Consider the following 17,954-nt stretch of genomic DNA (forward strand, 5'->3'; position numbering starts at 1 on the left):
ATAGAGGGAATAGAGTGAATTAAAAAAAAAAAAAAACTTGAGCTGTCCAATAGGAAGTAGTAAAGAAGAGAAGAAAAGCACAGACAAACCAAGATAAACAAAAAGCACGTGTGGCAGCGGTTTAGTTGCTAAGTCATGTCAGACTCTTTCGACCCCACGGACTGTAGCGCACCAGGCCTCTCTGCCCATGGGATTCTCCAGGCAGGAACACTGGAGTAGGTTGCCATTTCTTTCTCCAAAAAGCACCTGTAATGTAAAAATAAATCTAAATATACTTAATACTGTAAATATTAATCACTAAATATTAATGAAACAAGCATTCCAGTTAAGAGACAAAAGTTGTCAGGAATATTTTTTAAGTCCAGCTGTACATCACTTGTAAGAGTCACACATAAAACACAAGAACCTAGAAATCTTGAAAACAAAATACTTAAAGGTGGTGAGAGAATATACCAAATAAGGGCTATTCAAAAAGCTAGCATAGCATTAATATTAGACAAAAACAGACTTTAAGGCAAAGAGAGGAATGAAATCATGATGAAATAAATACTTTGCCAGGAAGAGACCTCAGAACTATCTAGTAACATCGTTTCAAAAAAATATGCCAATGTTGACAGACTTTTTAGGAGAAATTGGTAAATCCATAGTCATAAAGGCAGATTTTCATAAAGGCAGATTTTCACATACTTCTTATAACTGATAAGTCCATTTCTATCATAATTGATCATTCAAATGCTAAAAATGCAAAAGGATAGAGAAGTGTATATAATTTAAAATTTGATATAATAAAATGTATAGAACATTGCCCAGGAAGTTTGATAAGCAAGTTCTACCATGCAAGGAACACATAATTCCCATTTTATATTAACCGCCTCTGAGAATGGAGTGCGCAGGAGTGCACTAAATTCTTTTTATATGTCTAGTAAGGATGATACTAAAAAAAAAGACAAGGTCAATACAAGAAAGGAAAACTGGAGGTCAGTCTCAAATATAGATGCAGAAGCTCTAAGTGAAGTATTAGCCAAACAAATCCAGTAACACATGCTTTAAAATACATCATAACCAAGTTGAGTATATTCCAAGAGTGCAAGACTGATTAAACATTAGAATACTCATTCACTGACTACAGTAACAATTTAAAAGAGAAATCATATGGTCATATGGGCAGATGCAGAAAAGTCAATTAATGAAATTTAACATTCATTCATGTTCAAACTAGGAAAAAGACAGGAACTTAAACTGAATATAAATACCAAGAATATGTAGAAACATATACATACATTATGATGAGTCCTTAGAAGCATACTCTTTAAAAACAGGAATTAGAAAATGATATCAGGACCTGGTTCTACTCATCAAAGTGTTGGAGGTCCCAGCTGGTAAAGTAGGACAATAAGAGAAACTCAAAGAATATTACAAAGTTGTTACTTATTATAATTTTATTATTTTTCTACAGAAAATCTTGAGACCCCCATTAATAAAAAAAAAGAACTAAACAAGTTTTGCTGGATGAAAGATCAGTGTACAAAAATTTATTGATTTCTTAATATAGCAGATAAATTGAAAACATCTTTAAAAAACCAAAAACTTCCATTTACAGTAGCAACAACAACTATGGAATACTTAGGAATCAATTAAATAAAAGATAGACAAGGCACAGCTAATATCAAATTTTTAAAGATATAAAAAAATTACATAGAAGAATATATCATGTTCTTAAAAAAAAAAAAAAGAAGAAGAATATATCATGTTCTTGAATGAGAAGACTCAGTTGCAGAGAAATGTCAGTTATCCCAAATTAGCCTATATATTCAATGTGGAAAAATAATCCTAACTTAGCTTTACAAGGAAGTTGACAAACTAATGGTAAAATTTATGTATAGGAGCCAAGAGGAATTTGAAGCAGAAAATGAAGAAATAGGAGGAATCTGAAGATGAAGAAATTTGCCTTGTGAGGTATAAGGACTTATTATAAATTGTAATTAAGAAAATGTATAAAGGGCTTCTCAGGTGGCACTAGTGGTAAAGAATCCACCTGCCAGTGCAGGAGACATAAGAGACGTAGGTTTGATCCCTGGGTCAGGAAGATCCCCTGGAGGAGCAAATGGCAATCCACTCCGGTATTCTTGCCTGGAGAATCCCATGGACGGAGGAGCCTGACGGGCTGCAGTCTACAGGGTCATAATGAGTCAGACATGACTGAAGTGACTTAGCATACATAATTGGTGAAGGTATGATAAATAACCAGACCCATATACATGGGAAATTTTACATATGAAAGAAGTATTACAAATCAGAAGGGAAACAGTTGGTCACTGAATACATTGATCTGGGACAATTGTTTATATACACATACACATACAATAAATTTATAATTAGATCCCTTCCTTATATACACAAAAAAATAAAATCCAGATGGATTAAAGACATAAAACAAAATCATTAGGAGAGAATATAGTAGAATATTTTTATGAACATGGGTAGGGAAAGATTTCTCAATTAAAAAATTTATAAACCATAAAATAAATTTAAAAACCAACTCCATTAGGATTACAACTTTAAAACTGACAGACCAAAAGTTAGTGTCCAGAATAAATAAGGAACTTCTACAAATCAGTGCTTCCCTGATAGCTCAGTTGGTAAAGAGTCCACCTGCAATGCGGGAGACCCCGGTTCAATTCCTGGGTTGGGAAGATCTGCTGGAGAAGGGATAGGCTACCCTCGCCAGTATTCTTGGCTGGAGAATTCCATGGACTGTATAGCCCATGGGATTGCAAAGAGTCAGACACGACTGAGTAACTTTCACAAATCAGTGAGAAGACACAGACATCTTGATTGAAAACAAGCAAAGGAAATGAAAGGCTAAGTCATGGCAGAGCAACATAAAAAGGTTGGTCAGCCTCAGAAGTAATTAAAGAAATGAAAATTAGAACAAAAAATGAGGTAGCATTTTTATACCCATCAGGTTGGCAAAAACTGGTGTCTGCCAAGACTAAATGTTGGCAACAGAAACATTCATGCTTCTGATAGGTACGTAAATTGCTATAATCATGGTGGTAGGCAGAATAATGACTCCTCCCAACGTTGCCCGCATCTTAATTCCCACAGCCTGCGAACACGATGTGTTTCATTGCATTGAAGATAAAATTAGGTTACCACATAAGGAGAAAATCCTAGATTATCCAGATGGACCTAATGTTATCACAAGGGTGCTTAAGTCAAAGAAAGGCAGAAGAGAGAATCAGAGGAAGAGGTGTAGTGATGGAAGCAGGGTCAGAGAATGCTGTGTAGCTAATTTTGAAGATGAAGGAAGGAGACCCCAAAGCAAAGAATGCTGGTGGTCTCTAGAAGCCAGAAAAGCCAAGAAACAGATTCCTTCCTACAACCTCCAAGAAGGAACCCAGCCCTTCCAAGACCTGGATTTTTGCCCAGTGAGACTCATGCTAGACTTCTGTATTACAGAAATATAAGATAATAAATTTGTATTATTTTGGGCAAGTTTATGTCAGTTTCTTATGGCAGCTATAGAAAACTACTACAACCATTTTGAGAAGAAATTTTGGAACATCTAGAAACTTAACTCCCAGGGACAAACCCACTGCTTTACTACTTAGTTATGTGGTCCAGTGACCATCAACATCACCTGAGAACTTGTTAGAAATTCCAATTCTCAAACTGTACCTTCAGTTTACTGAATCAGTATCGTTGTGCTTTAACAAGTCACTCAGGTCATTTTTAAGCACATTAAGCTCAATATCAATACCCAAGGGAGTATCTCCCACTTATGCATAAAGAAATATGTATAAAAATTGTACCACTACTGGTGAAAGCAAATTATAATAATAATAATAACAATAAAAAATCTTCCAACCATAGTGTGTGAATAAATTTTTGCATATTTATACAGTGGAATACCATACAGCTATGAGAATAAATGCTAGAGAGTGTCCTGGATATAAAACTTCAATATAGAGATTTCCCTGGTGGTTCAGTGGCTAAGACACTGTGTTCCCAATGTGGGAAACCTGGGTTCATCCCTGGTTAGGGAACTATTAATAGATCCCACATGCTACAGCTAAAACCTGGCATAGCTAACTAAATAAACAAACAAACATTTAAATAAAGCTTCAACATAATATTGGATGGAAAAAAATATGTTGCATAAAGATATGTACAAAATATTACTACTGATGCAAAATTTTAAAGCTTGCAAAGAACACTATAAATGCTTATTGTTATATATATGCATGCTATTAAAGTGTAAAGTCATTCACGAAGATGGCAAATACAAACTTCAAGATAGTAGTTGCCTCTGGGAATAATAGGAAGTAAATGGGATGAGAAACAATTATGGTACAAGGTTGAGTTTTGATAAAGTTAGTTGGTAGGCACAACAGTGGTCCTTGTATTTTTGCCTATATTTGTCTAATGACTTGAAATATTTCATAATGAAGAAGAATATATTAATTTATGAATGAAATTAATAGGATTTCTATACCAAAGTGTTTTCATCAGTTTTAAAAAACACCCTTATTTAATTTTGTATTATTTGAACAAAATTCAAGTTCGCTAAAATGACTAATCTAGGTTCCCCCCCCAAGGAGTCTGAGGACCTTTAATGAGTGTTGTATCCTGTCTTCAGTTCCAGTGACAGTCCCATTTATTGTAACTTTTTGCAGCAGTTAATCAGTATGTCTACATAGCTAAGTTCTATGAGTTAATGTGCCTTGTATGAATTGGACATGACATTGACAATTCCTGATCTCTTAAGAAAAAGCTCTTAGTAAAATAAACAGAAAACAAAATAAAACAATGTTTTTCACATTTTAAAATATCTGAATATTTCCAATATTTTGGGCTCTGTGGTTATATGATTAAAATCTGTTTGAGACCATTCTATGAGCCATATGTGGAAAAAGCAATTCTCATTATTTACCATCACCCTGATACATTCACTTTGATCCAGAATCACCCTTTCATTAAATTTTGTCATAGATATTCAGAAAATTCTGGTCTTCTTTTTTTAATCCTCATATCCAAATGTCCCCACCATTTAATAAGGGTTTACAAATGTGTAATCACTGCTCGCTTGATTCCTTCTGTGTTTAACTTCTATATAAAAAGCCAAATTTAAAATAAATAGAGGCAAGAAAATTCTTGTTCAAGAAATCCCTAGAAATAAGTTCTGAGATGTTTAAGTACTTGTGGGGATTTTTCGAAAAACTCTATACCATAAGTGATAGGCAGATGTTTCCCATATGTTTTTTGCAGATGAGTCCCATAGCTTAAGTCATTTTTTTCTTCTTTAGGTTTTGCCATTTTAAACCCAGTTGTCTATACAAATCTTTGAGGCAAATCACATGTGACAAACAAGCTGAGTCTAAACTTCCCTTGATATAGTGCAGAAATTGAGGATCTAAGTTTGGATTGCTACTTTTCTAACTATTCATAAAAATAAGGCATAGCCTCCATATGTCAGTTGTCTAAATCAAGCCTCCATATCTCTCAGGAACATGAATACATTCCTCTGCACTATTTTTTTTTTTTTTTGGTTCAGTTTCATTTAGATCCATGCTTACAGCACTGCTCAGTTTTTATTTAAACAGCATCCAAATGCTGTTTCTCAACAGGAATTCTTTATCGGAACTTTCCTCCACAAGGGTGTGGTCTGGTTACTGTCAAATTCTCTTTTCCCCAGGGCGCATTACTCAGGAAAAATTTTTGCTAGATAATAATGCTGATCATATCATAAAATATTCCCTTTTACCGAACCTGTTTAATACTTTAGTGATTTTTCAGAATAAGACACCATGTTATTTTAAGCAGAGAATTTGGCCATCAGCCTGTGCTGTTTAATATGTGAGGAAGTGCAAAATATATTACATTGATAATAATATTTCTACGGCTCATGGACTGATAAAGTCATCATTCTTTTTATTATTGTTCCTTCAACAGGTAACGCCATGTTGTTGAGGGTTTTACCTGCTGTGTATGAGAAGCAGCCTCAACCAATTAACACACACCTCACAGAACTCCTAGGCTTGATGTCTCGACTGGAACAACCAGAACAGTACCATCTTCTACGACTTTTGCATGTAGCTGCAAAGAAGAAGCAACTGGAGGTAAGAATTATATTATGTACAGCATGATCCACACAGAAAGGTTGCTGCTGCAAGCCTTGTGTTATACCAGGATTCGTGACCTCCAGAGGAGAGGATTTTGGTCTGGGGTCAGAGATGAGACTTGACTACTTGGAGCTTTTTCTGCAACAAAGTTTTATTAAAGTATAACAGAGATAGGGAAAGCTTCTGACATAGATATCAGAAGGGGACAGAAAGAGTGACCCCTTGCTAGTTTTTAGCAAGGTGTTTTATGTCTGTTAGAAAGCTATTAATTGGATAAGAGAGACACTCAAGGCTGAGAGGATGCATTTTTGAGAGGATGGCAGGAGGTGTATCATAAAACAATTGACATGAATACTGGTTTGTTGAACCTGTTCTCAGCCCAAGGTTTGAGAAAAGAAAAAAAGTAGGGGGAACCCTTTTGAAGAAAGGCAGATTCCAAAGCCAATACATAGTTTCATTAACATAGCTTAAGAAAAACATTTCTATAAGGAAAACGTATTGGTTAGCTCAAGGCAGAACCAGGTGTCCTCAACACAGAATTAAAAGAAGCCTCTTTTAATTTTGTGTAGAGAAGGAAAAAAACGTCTGCCACTGGCAGTTTATTTCCTCCCGCCTGTTACCCTCTCATCACAGCTGGGCCTACTTAGATGCCAGTGTCATCTGGAAACACGCTCACAGACACACTGAGAATGATGTTTAATCAGATATCTGGGTACCCTCTGACCCAGTGAAGCTGACCCACAATATTAGCCACCACAGGTCCAGTAACACAAACACACCAAGTGTGCAAATCTGTAGTCACTGCAGAACAGCTTTCATGAAAGTTTATGTGGTCATGCAGTCCTTGGGATCTACAGTCTCTCAGACGGGCCCCTGGGGACGACCTGCACCTGTCTTCACGTATGGGGAAATCAGCCTGTCATGAGAGCAAAAGCTCACCTCCTAGACGGCAAATGAGTTATTCTCTGAGTGTGTGCCAAGCCTCTTCTGACCCTTTGTGACCCTGTGGACTAAAGCCTGCCAGGCTCCTCTCGTCCACGGGATTCTCCAGGCAAGAATACTTGGGTTGTCTTTGGGAAGGTAGTGGGTTGCTATTCCCTTCTTCAGGAGATCTTCATGTCCCAGGGATCGAACCCAGATCTCCTGCATTGAGGGAAATTCTTTACCATCTGAGCCGCCTGGGAAGCCCACTAGCACCATGATAATTAGGTTGCATGTGACTATCAGCAGCCAAACACCCAACCCATGCTGGTTTAGACAATAGAAGGAATGTATTAGTGCATGCAAAGGGGAAAAACCTGCAGATGAGACTTGATTAGGGGCTCAGGTATGTGAGCAGAACAACCTCTCCATCTCCATTTCTCAGATTTTTGATTTCTCAATGTTGGCTTCCATGTTCTGTAGGTTTTCTCCTTGTGGGATCTGGATGGGAGTCGGGGTTCCCTAAGCCATATGCTTCTCCCTCCATGACTCCTGAAACATCCAAACCAAAGTCCTGAGAGTCTTTGTTTCAGACCCTTGCTCCATCCCTGGTGCTTCTCCTGAACCCTGAAGATACTCAGATAGAAACTAGAGGCTACTGGGAAGGGGGAAGTGGAAGTGGATGCTAGCGGGCACGAGCACATGTGGACGGGACAGATTAATGCTAAGATCAAGGTTGTATCAGTGACGGCTGCATCTTTGCTTCATTTTCATGTTAATATCAATATCCACCATTCAAAAGGCAATACCAAGGTGAAAACTGCAACATTTGAATTCAATGTCAAAATTCAAAGAAAGGCAGACAAGGTTGATTATATGTATAATTAACCACAATAGGACTGTAAGCTCCTTGTGGTAAGGCATGATTTCTTCTTTTCCTCTGTATCCCACATCTTGTTACAGTGTCTGATAGGACTCAATAAAGATTCATTAAACTAAACTGAATTAAAGAGGGTGCTAAGTGCTCTACAAAAGATAGAAACAGATTTTTAAGAAAAGGAGGGTGAGAGGAAAAAAAAAAAAAGGTTGGGAGGACTTCCCTAGCAGTCCAGTGGTTAAGACTTGGCACTCCTAATAAGGTGGCATGGGTTCGATCTCTAGTCTAGGAACTAGGATCCCACATGCCTCGGGCCCGGCCTCCCAAACAAAGGTATAAACAGAGATGGGGTGGCAGTGAGTTCTGCCTTAGGGGAAAATAGGTGCCATGAAGACCCACAGAGGGAGTAGCTTCAGGCCAGACCTTGAAGTTTTGTGTCAGGTTGAGGAGAGAGGCAGATGGCCTTTAAGAAATGAGGACTGGGCTGGGAGACCTGGATATGAGAGGGCAGGCTTGGGCCCCATCCCCAGAGGTTTCAGTTCAGTAGTTCTAGGATGGGGTCCCCAATTCTGCTCTTTTACAAGTTCCCTGGCGACGCTGACCCTGCTGCTTCAGTGACCACGCTTAGAGCAGTCAGGCTAGAGGTCAGACAGAGGACTGGGTGCCTCCCTGTTATCTGGTACACTTTTTCGCTTTTGCCCTTAGAACAATATATTGTAGTTATTTTTTCCATGTCTTTCTCTCCCAGTGCGCCTTAAACACCTTGAAGAGCGCAGCATCTGAGTCTGCATATTTGTATGCATGCCCTACCATAGTGCCGGGCACATAGAGGGCTTCAATAAAGTGTTGTTGAATTTGGAAATGAAAAAATGAACAGAAGAGATCAAAGAAAGTAAAGACCATGAAAATAAGTAAAAGGATGTGTGTGGTCTTCAAAGAGGGAAAGTGACTCAACAGGGTCACGATCTAGGGACTAAAGGAAATTGGAGATAGGAATTGACCTTGGCTTTGGGAGCTGGAGACCCACTAGTGACTCATGAGAGGCAGTGGGCGCAGGGGTGAAGTGGGGAGTGGAAGACCTCTATCATGGATTGTGTGTGGAAGGGAAGTGTAGGAAATGCCTGCATGGGTGTTGGAGTTCAGAGGAAATAAGGAGGGTTTAAAAATATCCAGTAAGAATAAAGTGATTGAAATTGTGGCAGAAAATATTAGATAGAACAAGCTAGAGGTAGTGTGGAAGTGAATTCCAAGCACAGATGGAGAAACGAATTTCAGAAAGGATTAAGGACAGAAAAGATGGACAAATCTACAGCAGAGTCTGGGCAGGGAGTGGAGTTAAGGGATCACTAGACCATGCAAAAGAAATCTCAGAGTGAGGGGGACACAGACAGGGTTGTATTCGTTTCCTGTGCTGCTGTAACATTACCACAAATGTAGTGGGTTTTTTTTTTTTCTTCTTAGATTTTCAGATATTTTTCTTTTCTTTGTATTTTTTTTTTCATTTATTTTTATTAGTTGGAGGCTAATTACTTTACAATATTGTAGTGGTTTTTGCCATACATTGACATGAATCAGGCATGGATTTACATGTGCTCCCCATCCCAATCCCTCCTCCCACCTCCCTCCCCATCCCATCCCTATGGGTCTTCCCAGTGCACCAGCCCTGAGCACTTGTCTCATGCATCCAACCTGGGTTGGTGATCTCTTTCACGCTTGATAATATACATGTTTTCATGCTGTTCTCTCAGAACATCCCACCCTCGCCTTCTCCCACAGAGTCCAAAAGTCTGTTCTGTACATCTGTGTCTCTTTTTCTGTTTTACATATAGGGTTATCGTTACCATCTTTCTAAATTCCATATAAATGCATTAGTATACTGTATTGGTCTTTATCTTTCTGTCTTACTTCACTCTGTATAATGGGCTCCAGTTTCGTCCATCTCATTAGAACTGATTCAAATGAATTCTTTTTAATGGCTGAGTAATATTCCATGGTGTATATGTACCACAGCTTCCTTATCCATTCGTCTGCTGATGGGCATCTAGGTTGCTTCCATGTCCTGGCTATTATAAACAGTGCTGCGATGAACATTGGGGTACACGTGTCTCTTTCAGATCTGGTTTCCTCAGTGTGCATGCCCAGGAGTGGGATTGCTGGGTCATATGGCAGTTCTAGTTCCAGTTTTTTAAGGAATCTCCACACTGTTCTCCATAGTGACTGTACTAGTTTGCATTCCCACGACAGTGTAGGAGGGTTCCCTCTTCTCCATACCCTCTCCAGCATTTATTGCTTGTAGACTTTTGGACAGCAGCAAGTGTAGTGGTTTAAAACAACACAAATGTGTTACCTTACAGTTCTGGAAGTCAGAAGTCTAAAATGGGTCCGCAGGCTTGCGTTCCTGCCGGAGAATCTAGAGAAGAGTGTTTCCTTGCACTTTCCAGCTCCAAGAGGCTGGCTCATGGTCTGCATCACTCTCAGCTCTGCTTTTCCATCATGTTTTCCCTGACTCCGACTCTCCTGCTTCGCTTTGCCAAGGCCCTGTGATTACATTGGGACCACCCAGATGATCCAAGATAATCTTGCCATGGCAAGACCCTTAACTTAGTCACATTTACAAAGTCCCTTTTTCACAGGTTCCGGGGACAAGAATGTGGACATCTTTGGGAAATCATTATTCTGCCTACCACAGATAGAGACTGGGGGCCAGGTGATGTGGGGAATAGAGAAAGGTGACTCGTAGGCAGGACCTGGTTTCAGAAAGGAGACAGCTGGGTGTGCCATTTTATCTGCAGCCTGAAAGCAAAAGCTAAACAAACACAGTTTGTGGAAGGGCAGGTTCAATACAAGTTCAAGGAGGATCTGCAGAGAATAAGCTAATTCAACTGATTTCCAATGGGATAAGGGCGGTAAATGAAACCAGGAGGACGCTCACTTATAGGAAGGGGCTTGGTGTCACCTGACCCGAAAAGGTAAGGTCCAAGAGTGGTGGTGGCACCTTGTGTGGCTTTCAGAGAGGTCCCAGCAGACCACTGGTTACAGGCTCTCTATGGCTGTCCAGAGACTTGGGAAAGGACTTTAGGAAGCTATTTAAAACCAGGCCCCTGACTGTTGCTTGGCCTCCCGTGTTTTTCACTCAGTCATGTCCGACTCTTTGCTCCCTCACAGACTGCAGCACGCCAGGCTTCCCTGTCCTTCACCATCTCCCTGAGTTTGCTCAAACTCATGTCTGTTGAGTCAGTGATGCCATCCAACCATCTCATCCTCTGTCACCCCCTTCTCCTCTTGTCCTCAATCTTTGCCAGCATCAGGGTCTCTTTAACCCTTAGGCCTCGAACAAGTATCCAGTCTCAGGGATCACAGGTGGGCATTCTCTATCAGGCACTGAGTTTTTACGTACATGTGATGTTCTCCACCTAGAGTGATCTTCCCTCACCAGCACCACCCTTTGTGAGCTGACAATTGCTTAGATGTGGTTTTCTTGCCAGCAAGACTCTGACTCTTTTCTTACCCCTAATCCCTGACACAGCACATTTACGCTGCCATGAATTTGTCTCTGCTGTTCTCTTTCCCTCTGGGCCACCTTGAAAGTGAAAGTGTAAGTCTCTCATTTGTGTCCAACTCTTTGCCATGGAATTCTCCAGGCCAGAATACTAGAATACTGATCTTCCCAACCCAGGGATCTAACCCAGGTCTCCTGCATTGCAGGTGGATTCATTACCAGCTGAACCACCAGGGAAGCCCAAGAATACTGGAGTGGGTAGCCTATCCCTCCTCCAGCAGATCTTCCTGCCCAGGGATCGAACCAGGGTCTCCTGCATTGCAGATGGATTCTTTACCAGCTGAGCTACCAGGGAACCACCTTGGCTGTGATACAGATGCTTGAGACATGAGGACTACCTTGTCCGTTACTGTGTCCCCAGTGTCTGGCATAATATCTGGCACAGAGAAGTCACCCTGTGAATATTTCCTAACGCTGCATAGATTTGCAGAGGGTTTATCATTCACAAAGGATTTTTGTTTTAACATCTAGTATCTCACTTAATACTACCAATAACTCTATAATGTGTTATTTTTTTCCATTTTACAGTAGTCAGAATGGATGCTTTGTTGTAAATGGAGTGTAACCTTTAAAATTATATAAACATTAAAATGAATTAATCAGTTAAAGATAGGGGGAAAAACTGGATGCTTTGAGAGGTTATCCTGCCCCCATCATACCAGTAGTAAGCGGTAAGCGACAGTGCTGGACTGGTCCAGCGCTCTGACTCCCAGCCCCCTCCTCTCTTACTCTGGGGGAGTTGCTGAGCAGCTTCCACTTCAGAAGGCCACAGGGGCATGTTCCCAGGTTCCAGGAGGCAGGGGAGGATGGACAGGGGACACCAGTAGTGGTCAAGCTCATGTTAATTATCAGGCACTTGTGTAGATGTTTTACAGGCACCGTCTCCCTTGTTCCCCACAACAGCCTTTTCATTTTGTACACAGAGAAGTTGACGTTTGGAGAGCTTAAGAACAGGGCAGGTACCAGGGAGTGACTCGGTGAGGTGGCTTCTCGTGTGCCTCCCTCATCTTTATCTGGCCCTCCCATCTTCAGATGGGCAGTGTCCGTGTCTCCCACAGGCCATTACAGTCACACTGCCCTGCCCCTAAGGCTGCCGTTTACAGAATATCTGGGGCTGACACTGGTTAGGGAGCTTTCACAAAGCCATACAGGTCAGGATGAGCTACATCATCAGTCGAGTCTAGTTCCAGCCAATGAGATCTATCATGGGTGCTGAGTGTGGATGCTGGAATGAAGAGGCCAAGGGCTAGGAAGCACTCACAGTGAAGAGAAGGGACAACACCAGGACCAGATCCTAGCTGGTGGGAGGGAGGGGTTGACAGGGCGCTGACCCACCCTTGTTTTCCGTCAGCCCTTCTCTTCCTGTTAAAGCGGTCCTGCCCCTCCCCACCCCGGCCCCTTGCCTCCGTCAGCTCTTCGTCAGCTAGCACTTGATTACTGAGATACACAGGTAGTGAGCTAGAGAAACCCCAGGTAAACCCTCCTCTCTCTCATGTTCATTAATTAGACAGCAGGCCAAGGGAACAGGAGGGATACAGAAAAAGCTCGACTGAGAGGAAAGTGAAATCAGGGCAACAGTCACATCTACAGACTGAGGCTTTCCATGTACATCTAGTTCATTCATTTTCAAATGAAATGAGAGGTTAAATGAGGAGGATTTTCACCTTGTGAAATGAGGATTAAAAGGGGGCTTTTCTTTCTGCATGAAAGCTGTGCCAAGGTTCTGTAACTTGGAGATCCCTGAACACGTTCTCAATGAAGGCAATGTGCAGGAATGCTTCTTGTTTTCTTGAATGCACTCCTCACTACCCACCTTCTGTGACTAGTGATAACCTGCCTTTTCAGGACTGGAGGGTCAACAGTTGGCCCTTAAAAAAAAAAATCTCTTTGTGTAGCTGTCTCTTTGTGTAGCTGAGACTGTCTGTGACTTTCTGATGTTGCTTCCCGAGCAGGTGGGGTCCCTTCCTCCATCACTGTCCACTGGGTACCCCTCTCTTAGGAAACTGTCCTTCCTAGGTGGGGGGAGGCAGTTCCTGGCTAGTGACTCATGGCTGGAAGCTTCAGAGAACTCTCCGAATCCATTTATAGGAAAAGGCTGGGTGATCAATTTTCCAAGTGGCCTTCTGGGCGTAAGTCTGTATTCTTGGCTGCCAAAAACCACGCTGTAGTCTAGCCAACAAAAGGAGCAGAATTTAGTAACACGCATGAGCATATCTGTTATTATCCCTAGGACATAGACTTCTAGCCCTAACCACACGGAGACAAGTGGCAGGAAGTGGCAAGTTCAGCCCTCTATTGATTAATGTCCAAACCCAGAGGAACTGCTTCTGTGGTCTGGTCCCTAAAAAGAGTCATTTTCTAGGATTTTCTCTCAGCAGTGTAGGGCATTCCTGTTCACATACCTAATCCTCCAGCACCTAACACAGCATCTTCTGGCTGACAAGACTCAAAGGCCACTTAGTATTTGTTTAAAATGAGAATAGTTGCAAAACATTAAGAAGATGGAGTGATGGACTATATAGTGTGTTCTAAAACAGTCTTTGGAGCAGAACCATGGTTTTCAGAATATATATTTTGTTAGTATGGTAACTGTAAGTAGTACAGTTATTTTATACAGAAAAGAGTGGCAGTTATTTTTAGAGATTTCTGGAGATTAATAGACATTGTTACTGCTAATCAAATTAACTGAAAGAGAAAATTGAATCTAAGGAGTCATTTGAGAGTGAGTGTAGGAACACATGTATACACACACCGTAGCTCGACTTTTTATTCTTTAACAAGAATTTAAACGTCCTTGCTGCCAGTTAAGTTATGGGGCTATGTTTTTGATGGCCCTCTGTTCAAGGTGCCCATGCTACTGCTACTGCTGCTAAGTCACTTCAGTCGTGTCCGACTCTGTGCGACCCCGTCCCTGGGATTCTCCAGGCAAGAACACTGGAGTGGGTTGCCATTTCCTTCTCCAGTGCATGAAAGTGAAAAGTGAAAGTGAAGTCGCTCAGTCGTGTCCGACTCTTCGCAACCCCATGGACTGCAGCCCACCAGGCTCCTCCGTCCATGGGATTTTCCAGGCAAGAGTACTGGAGTGGGGTGCCATCGCCTTCTCCGCAAGGCACCCATAGCCTGGAGTAATGAGATGTGTCTACAGAATTTCAGTTCAATGACAAAATGCCAAACTCATCAGCAGACTTTCCTGGGAAACAATAAAGGCAGTGATTGATCCTGCTCAAGAAGGAACAGAAAAGCCAGGGGCGGGCCCTCACCTGGGCCACTTGATTTGTGCAGTTCTGACTGGGGCTCCTCTGCCTGTGCCCCCAGCTCCTGTCCACTGCCCTGCCTACTAAACATAGTCCAGATAACTGGGACCTTGGAATCCCTTTCCAGTAAACCTCCGTCCTGCTTCCAGGGCTGTGGAAGTCCTGGTCTGTGGGTCTATTTCCCCAAGGACAGGCCATGCCAACAGTGTCGCCCCCATAGATCTGAGGGGCGGCCTATATAAGCTTGCATATGTGGGCTGGAATATCCACAAATATGCATAGGAAACTCCTTGAGGGCAGAGCCAGCGGTAGGGAGAGAAGGGAGGGACAAGGGATGGAGGCGAGGGGTTGTTTCTCCCTGTTTCCTTGACAGGGACCAAAATTTCTAAATTCAAACCAAGCGTCCCAGATGGTTATAAAGGTGTATGTGTTGGAACACCGTATAAGGCTGCAGAATATTTCAGTGGGTGGTTCAGTGGCTGCCCTTGTTCTCTGGCTCCAGGTTGTGTGTATGTTAGAGTAGGCTGGGGGGAAGGCTTCCCAGAAGCAGAACTATTTGAGATCAGCTTTGAAAGTATGCATTTTCTCATACTTTCATGTGTGTTCAGGCCACTGTGGGTGGCCAGTGGCATGTTGCTGGATCAGGAGGTTCGTGGAGGAAGCAGCAGCAGATATACCCATCAGTGAATGCCAGTGAATGACCCTGGATTGCCATGGCACTGGGATTCTGCCCACGCATTGTGAGAAATCTTTGGCCATGAGCAGATGGGGTTTTAGGCAATGAGGAGGCTGAAGAGAGGGGAAAAGGCTGGAGACGAGGAGGCCAGTTTGGAAGCTCTTTCAGAGTCCATGGTGTGGGACTTACGGCCTGAACGAAGGCCATGTCAGCTTCCTCTCTGCAAGCTATCTATGTTATCTTAGGGGCGTCTCTCCTCTCAGCAAAGGAAGGCTTTCTCTGAGATGTGAAACAGCTCCAGTGAGGCAGCATAAAGAGACCAACCTAAGGAAATACACTGTCAGGAAAATATAATTTCTCCGTATCCAAAAATATCTGAAGCCCAAAGCACCACTTCCCTTAATTGTGAGTGATAAGCTTCAAGAAGTATCTGTCTTTATTCATTCACATTATTCACATTTTATTGTTAGTCACAGTATTTAGTACTTCTCTTCGTTTTGCTCCTTCTATGGATTCAGCTTTGCCTAGGAGTCTGTATTTGCCTGAGCCTGCTGCCTGTCTTTCTTGATTTTCCTTTCTTCCTTTACCCTTTTCTTCCTTCTCCATCTAAAATCTTTTTTATAGTCTTGGGATGTATGACTGGAGTTTAAATAAAATTGTCACAACTGGAAACACGTGTCATAGAGACCCTGGTGTTCCAGGAATAGGACATAAAGAGTAAGGACTGGGAAATGGAATTTTGTAGAATGGGGCAGGAAATGTGTAGGCATTTTCCATTTCTAAGAGCCTCAGGTTAAGAACGCTGTCCTGACCTGGAGCAGCTGGCTGACACTTCTGCCATAGGTGCCAGGGACCTCGCATAGTTTCTCCTGAAGGACATACCGTCACCCCCAATGCACCAGCAGCCTTTATTGAACTGTTCATTCATATGTGCCGTTTACCAGAAAGTAGCTCTAACCTTTCTTCCATGATTACTGGATATGAATATCAAGTTTAAATTTACATATAGGGTAATTTATGTTTATAAATTTGTGTATGTATTTGTTTATAGGATAATATATATGGGCTTCCCAGGTGGCTCAGTGGTAAAGAATCTGCCTGCCAGTGCAGGACCCACAGAAGACGGGTGTTCAATCCCTGGCTTGGGAAGATGCCCGGGAGGGGGAATGACAGCCTGCTCCAGTGTTCTTTCTGGGGTAATCCCTTGGACAGAGGAGCCTGGCAGGCTACAGTCCATAGGGTCAAGAAGAGTCAGACAAGATTGAGCATGCATGTATGCACATGCGATAATTTTAGTGGTCTCAAAACTGTCTTCTCTTATGTCCTTGTTGGTTATGTTGTATATGACACTTGGTAGTATGTATGTTTAAACCTTATATACAGCTATTCAACTACTGTGGTGTGGGGTGGGAGTTGGGATTATCTGAAAACTACCCTATAATATCTTTTAGACCTGCTTTCCTTTTATTTGTTTCTCGGATATTTATTGACTCGCTTTCTCTCCAGGCTCTGTGCTAGGCATTGGGTTTACATTTGTATGTACAAAATAGAAAAGATTCTTGACCTTGTAGAGCTTTCAGTCCAGTCTGTAAGATAGACACTAGACCAGCCATGGGAAGGAAGCATGAGGGTAGGAGCTTTAGCAGAGATATGAGACTGAGAAGGGAGGAGAAAGGAGTCAAGGAAGATTCTTTAAAGGAAATAATAGCCAATCTGAGACCTCAAAAATGATAAGGAGTTACCTAGCAAAACTGAGGCGATAAGAATTACAAGCAGATTGGATCATGTGAGTAAAATTCCAGACACAAGGGAAAACTTAGCAGGACAAGAGCATTAAAAAAAAAAAGTCGAATATGGTAGAGGTATGTTACATGATGGGATCTGGATGGGGAGACAGTTGGGTATCTGGATAAGGAGTTAAGTCTAGAAGATGGATCGGAATCAGTTCAGAAAAGGTAGTGACCCTCTGACTTGAGAGCAATGAGAAATTCCTAAGGTATTTTAAGCAGGGGTGGGTCACTATGGTGGAGAGAACAGGGAGAACAGTTAGGAGGCTATTGGAATAGTATAAGGTGACTGCATCAGTGTCTCAGCTTAAATGTCCCTGCTGAGAGGACTTCCCTGACCCCTAGACTGAATCAGGGCCCTAGGACTATCTCTCATAGAACCTTGTATTTTCCCTTTGTGACATTTATTAAAACTATTACTTATTTATCTTGTAGCTATTAGTTTTACTAAATATCTCCTTTACTAGACAGTGAATTATTCCATGAAGGCAGGAACCTAATGTTGCTAACCTAATGTCAGCAACATTAACTGCAGCACCTAGAATAACACCTTGCAAATGGAAAGGACTCCATAAATAATTTGTGAATGGATGGATGAATGGACATGAAGAGAAGTAGACTCATCTGTGGGATACTTGAGGGGTGGGAATCAATAGGACTTGGTGATTGCTCAGATCAAGATGCTGATAAGGGAAAAACAGAAGTCAAGAATGACTCCTACCTCCCCAACACACCCCCCTCCTTGTAAAAAAAAA

The 17,954-nt window shown here is 41.7% G+C and overlaps 1 protein-coding gene across 7 annotated transcripts in view; it reads left to right on the top strand.

The window, feature by feature from the left end:
* Positions 1-17,954, top strand: part of VEPH1 (ventricular zone expressed PH domain containing 1) — a 313,627-nt gene that overhangs the window by 82,692 nt on the left and 212,981 nt on the right. For all 7 annotated transcript variants that reach the window (XM_065943247.1, XM_065943248.1, XM_065943243.1 and 4 more), the window contains exon 5: positions 5,956-6,122. In XM_065943247.1, coding sequence (XP_065799319.1) covers positions 5,956-6,122 — 167 coding nt within the window. The remainder of the gene's footprint in view (positions 1-5,955; positions 6,123-17,954) is intronic.

The sequence above is a fragment of the Muntiacus reevesi genome, chromosome 8, assembly GCF_963930625.1.
Source record: "Muntiacus reevesi chromosome 8, mMunRee1.1, whole genome shotgun sequence".
Classification (NCBI taxonomy): Eukaryota; Metazoa; Chordata; class Mammalia; order Artiodactyla; family Cervidae; genus Muntiacus; species Muntiacus reevesi.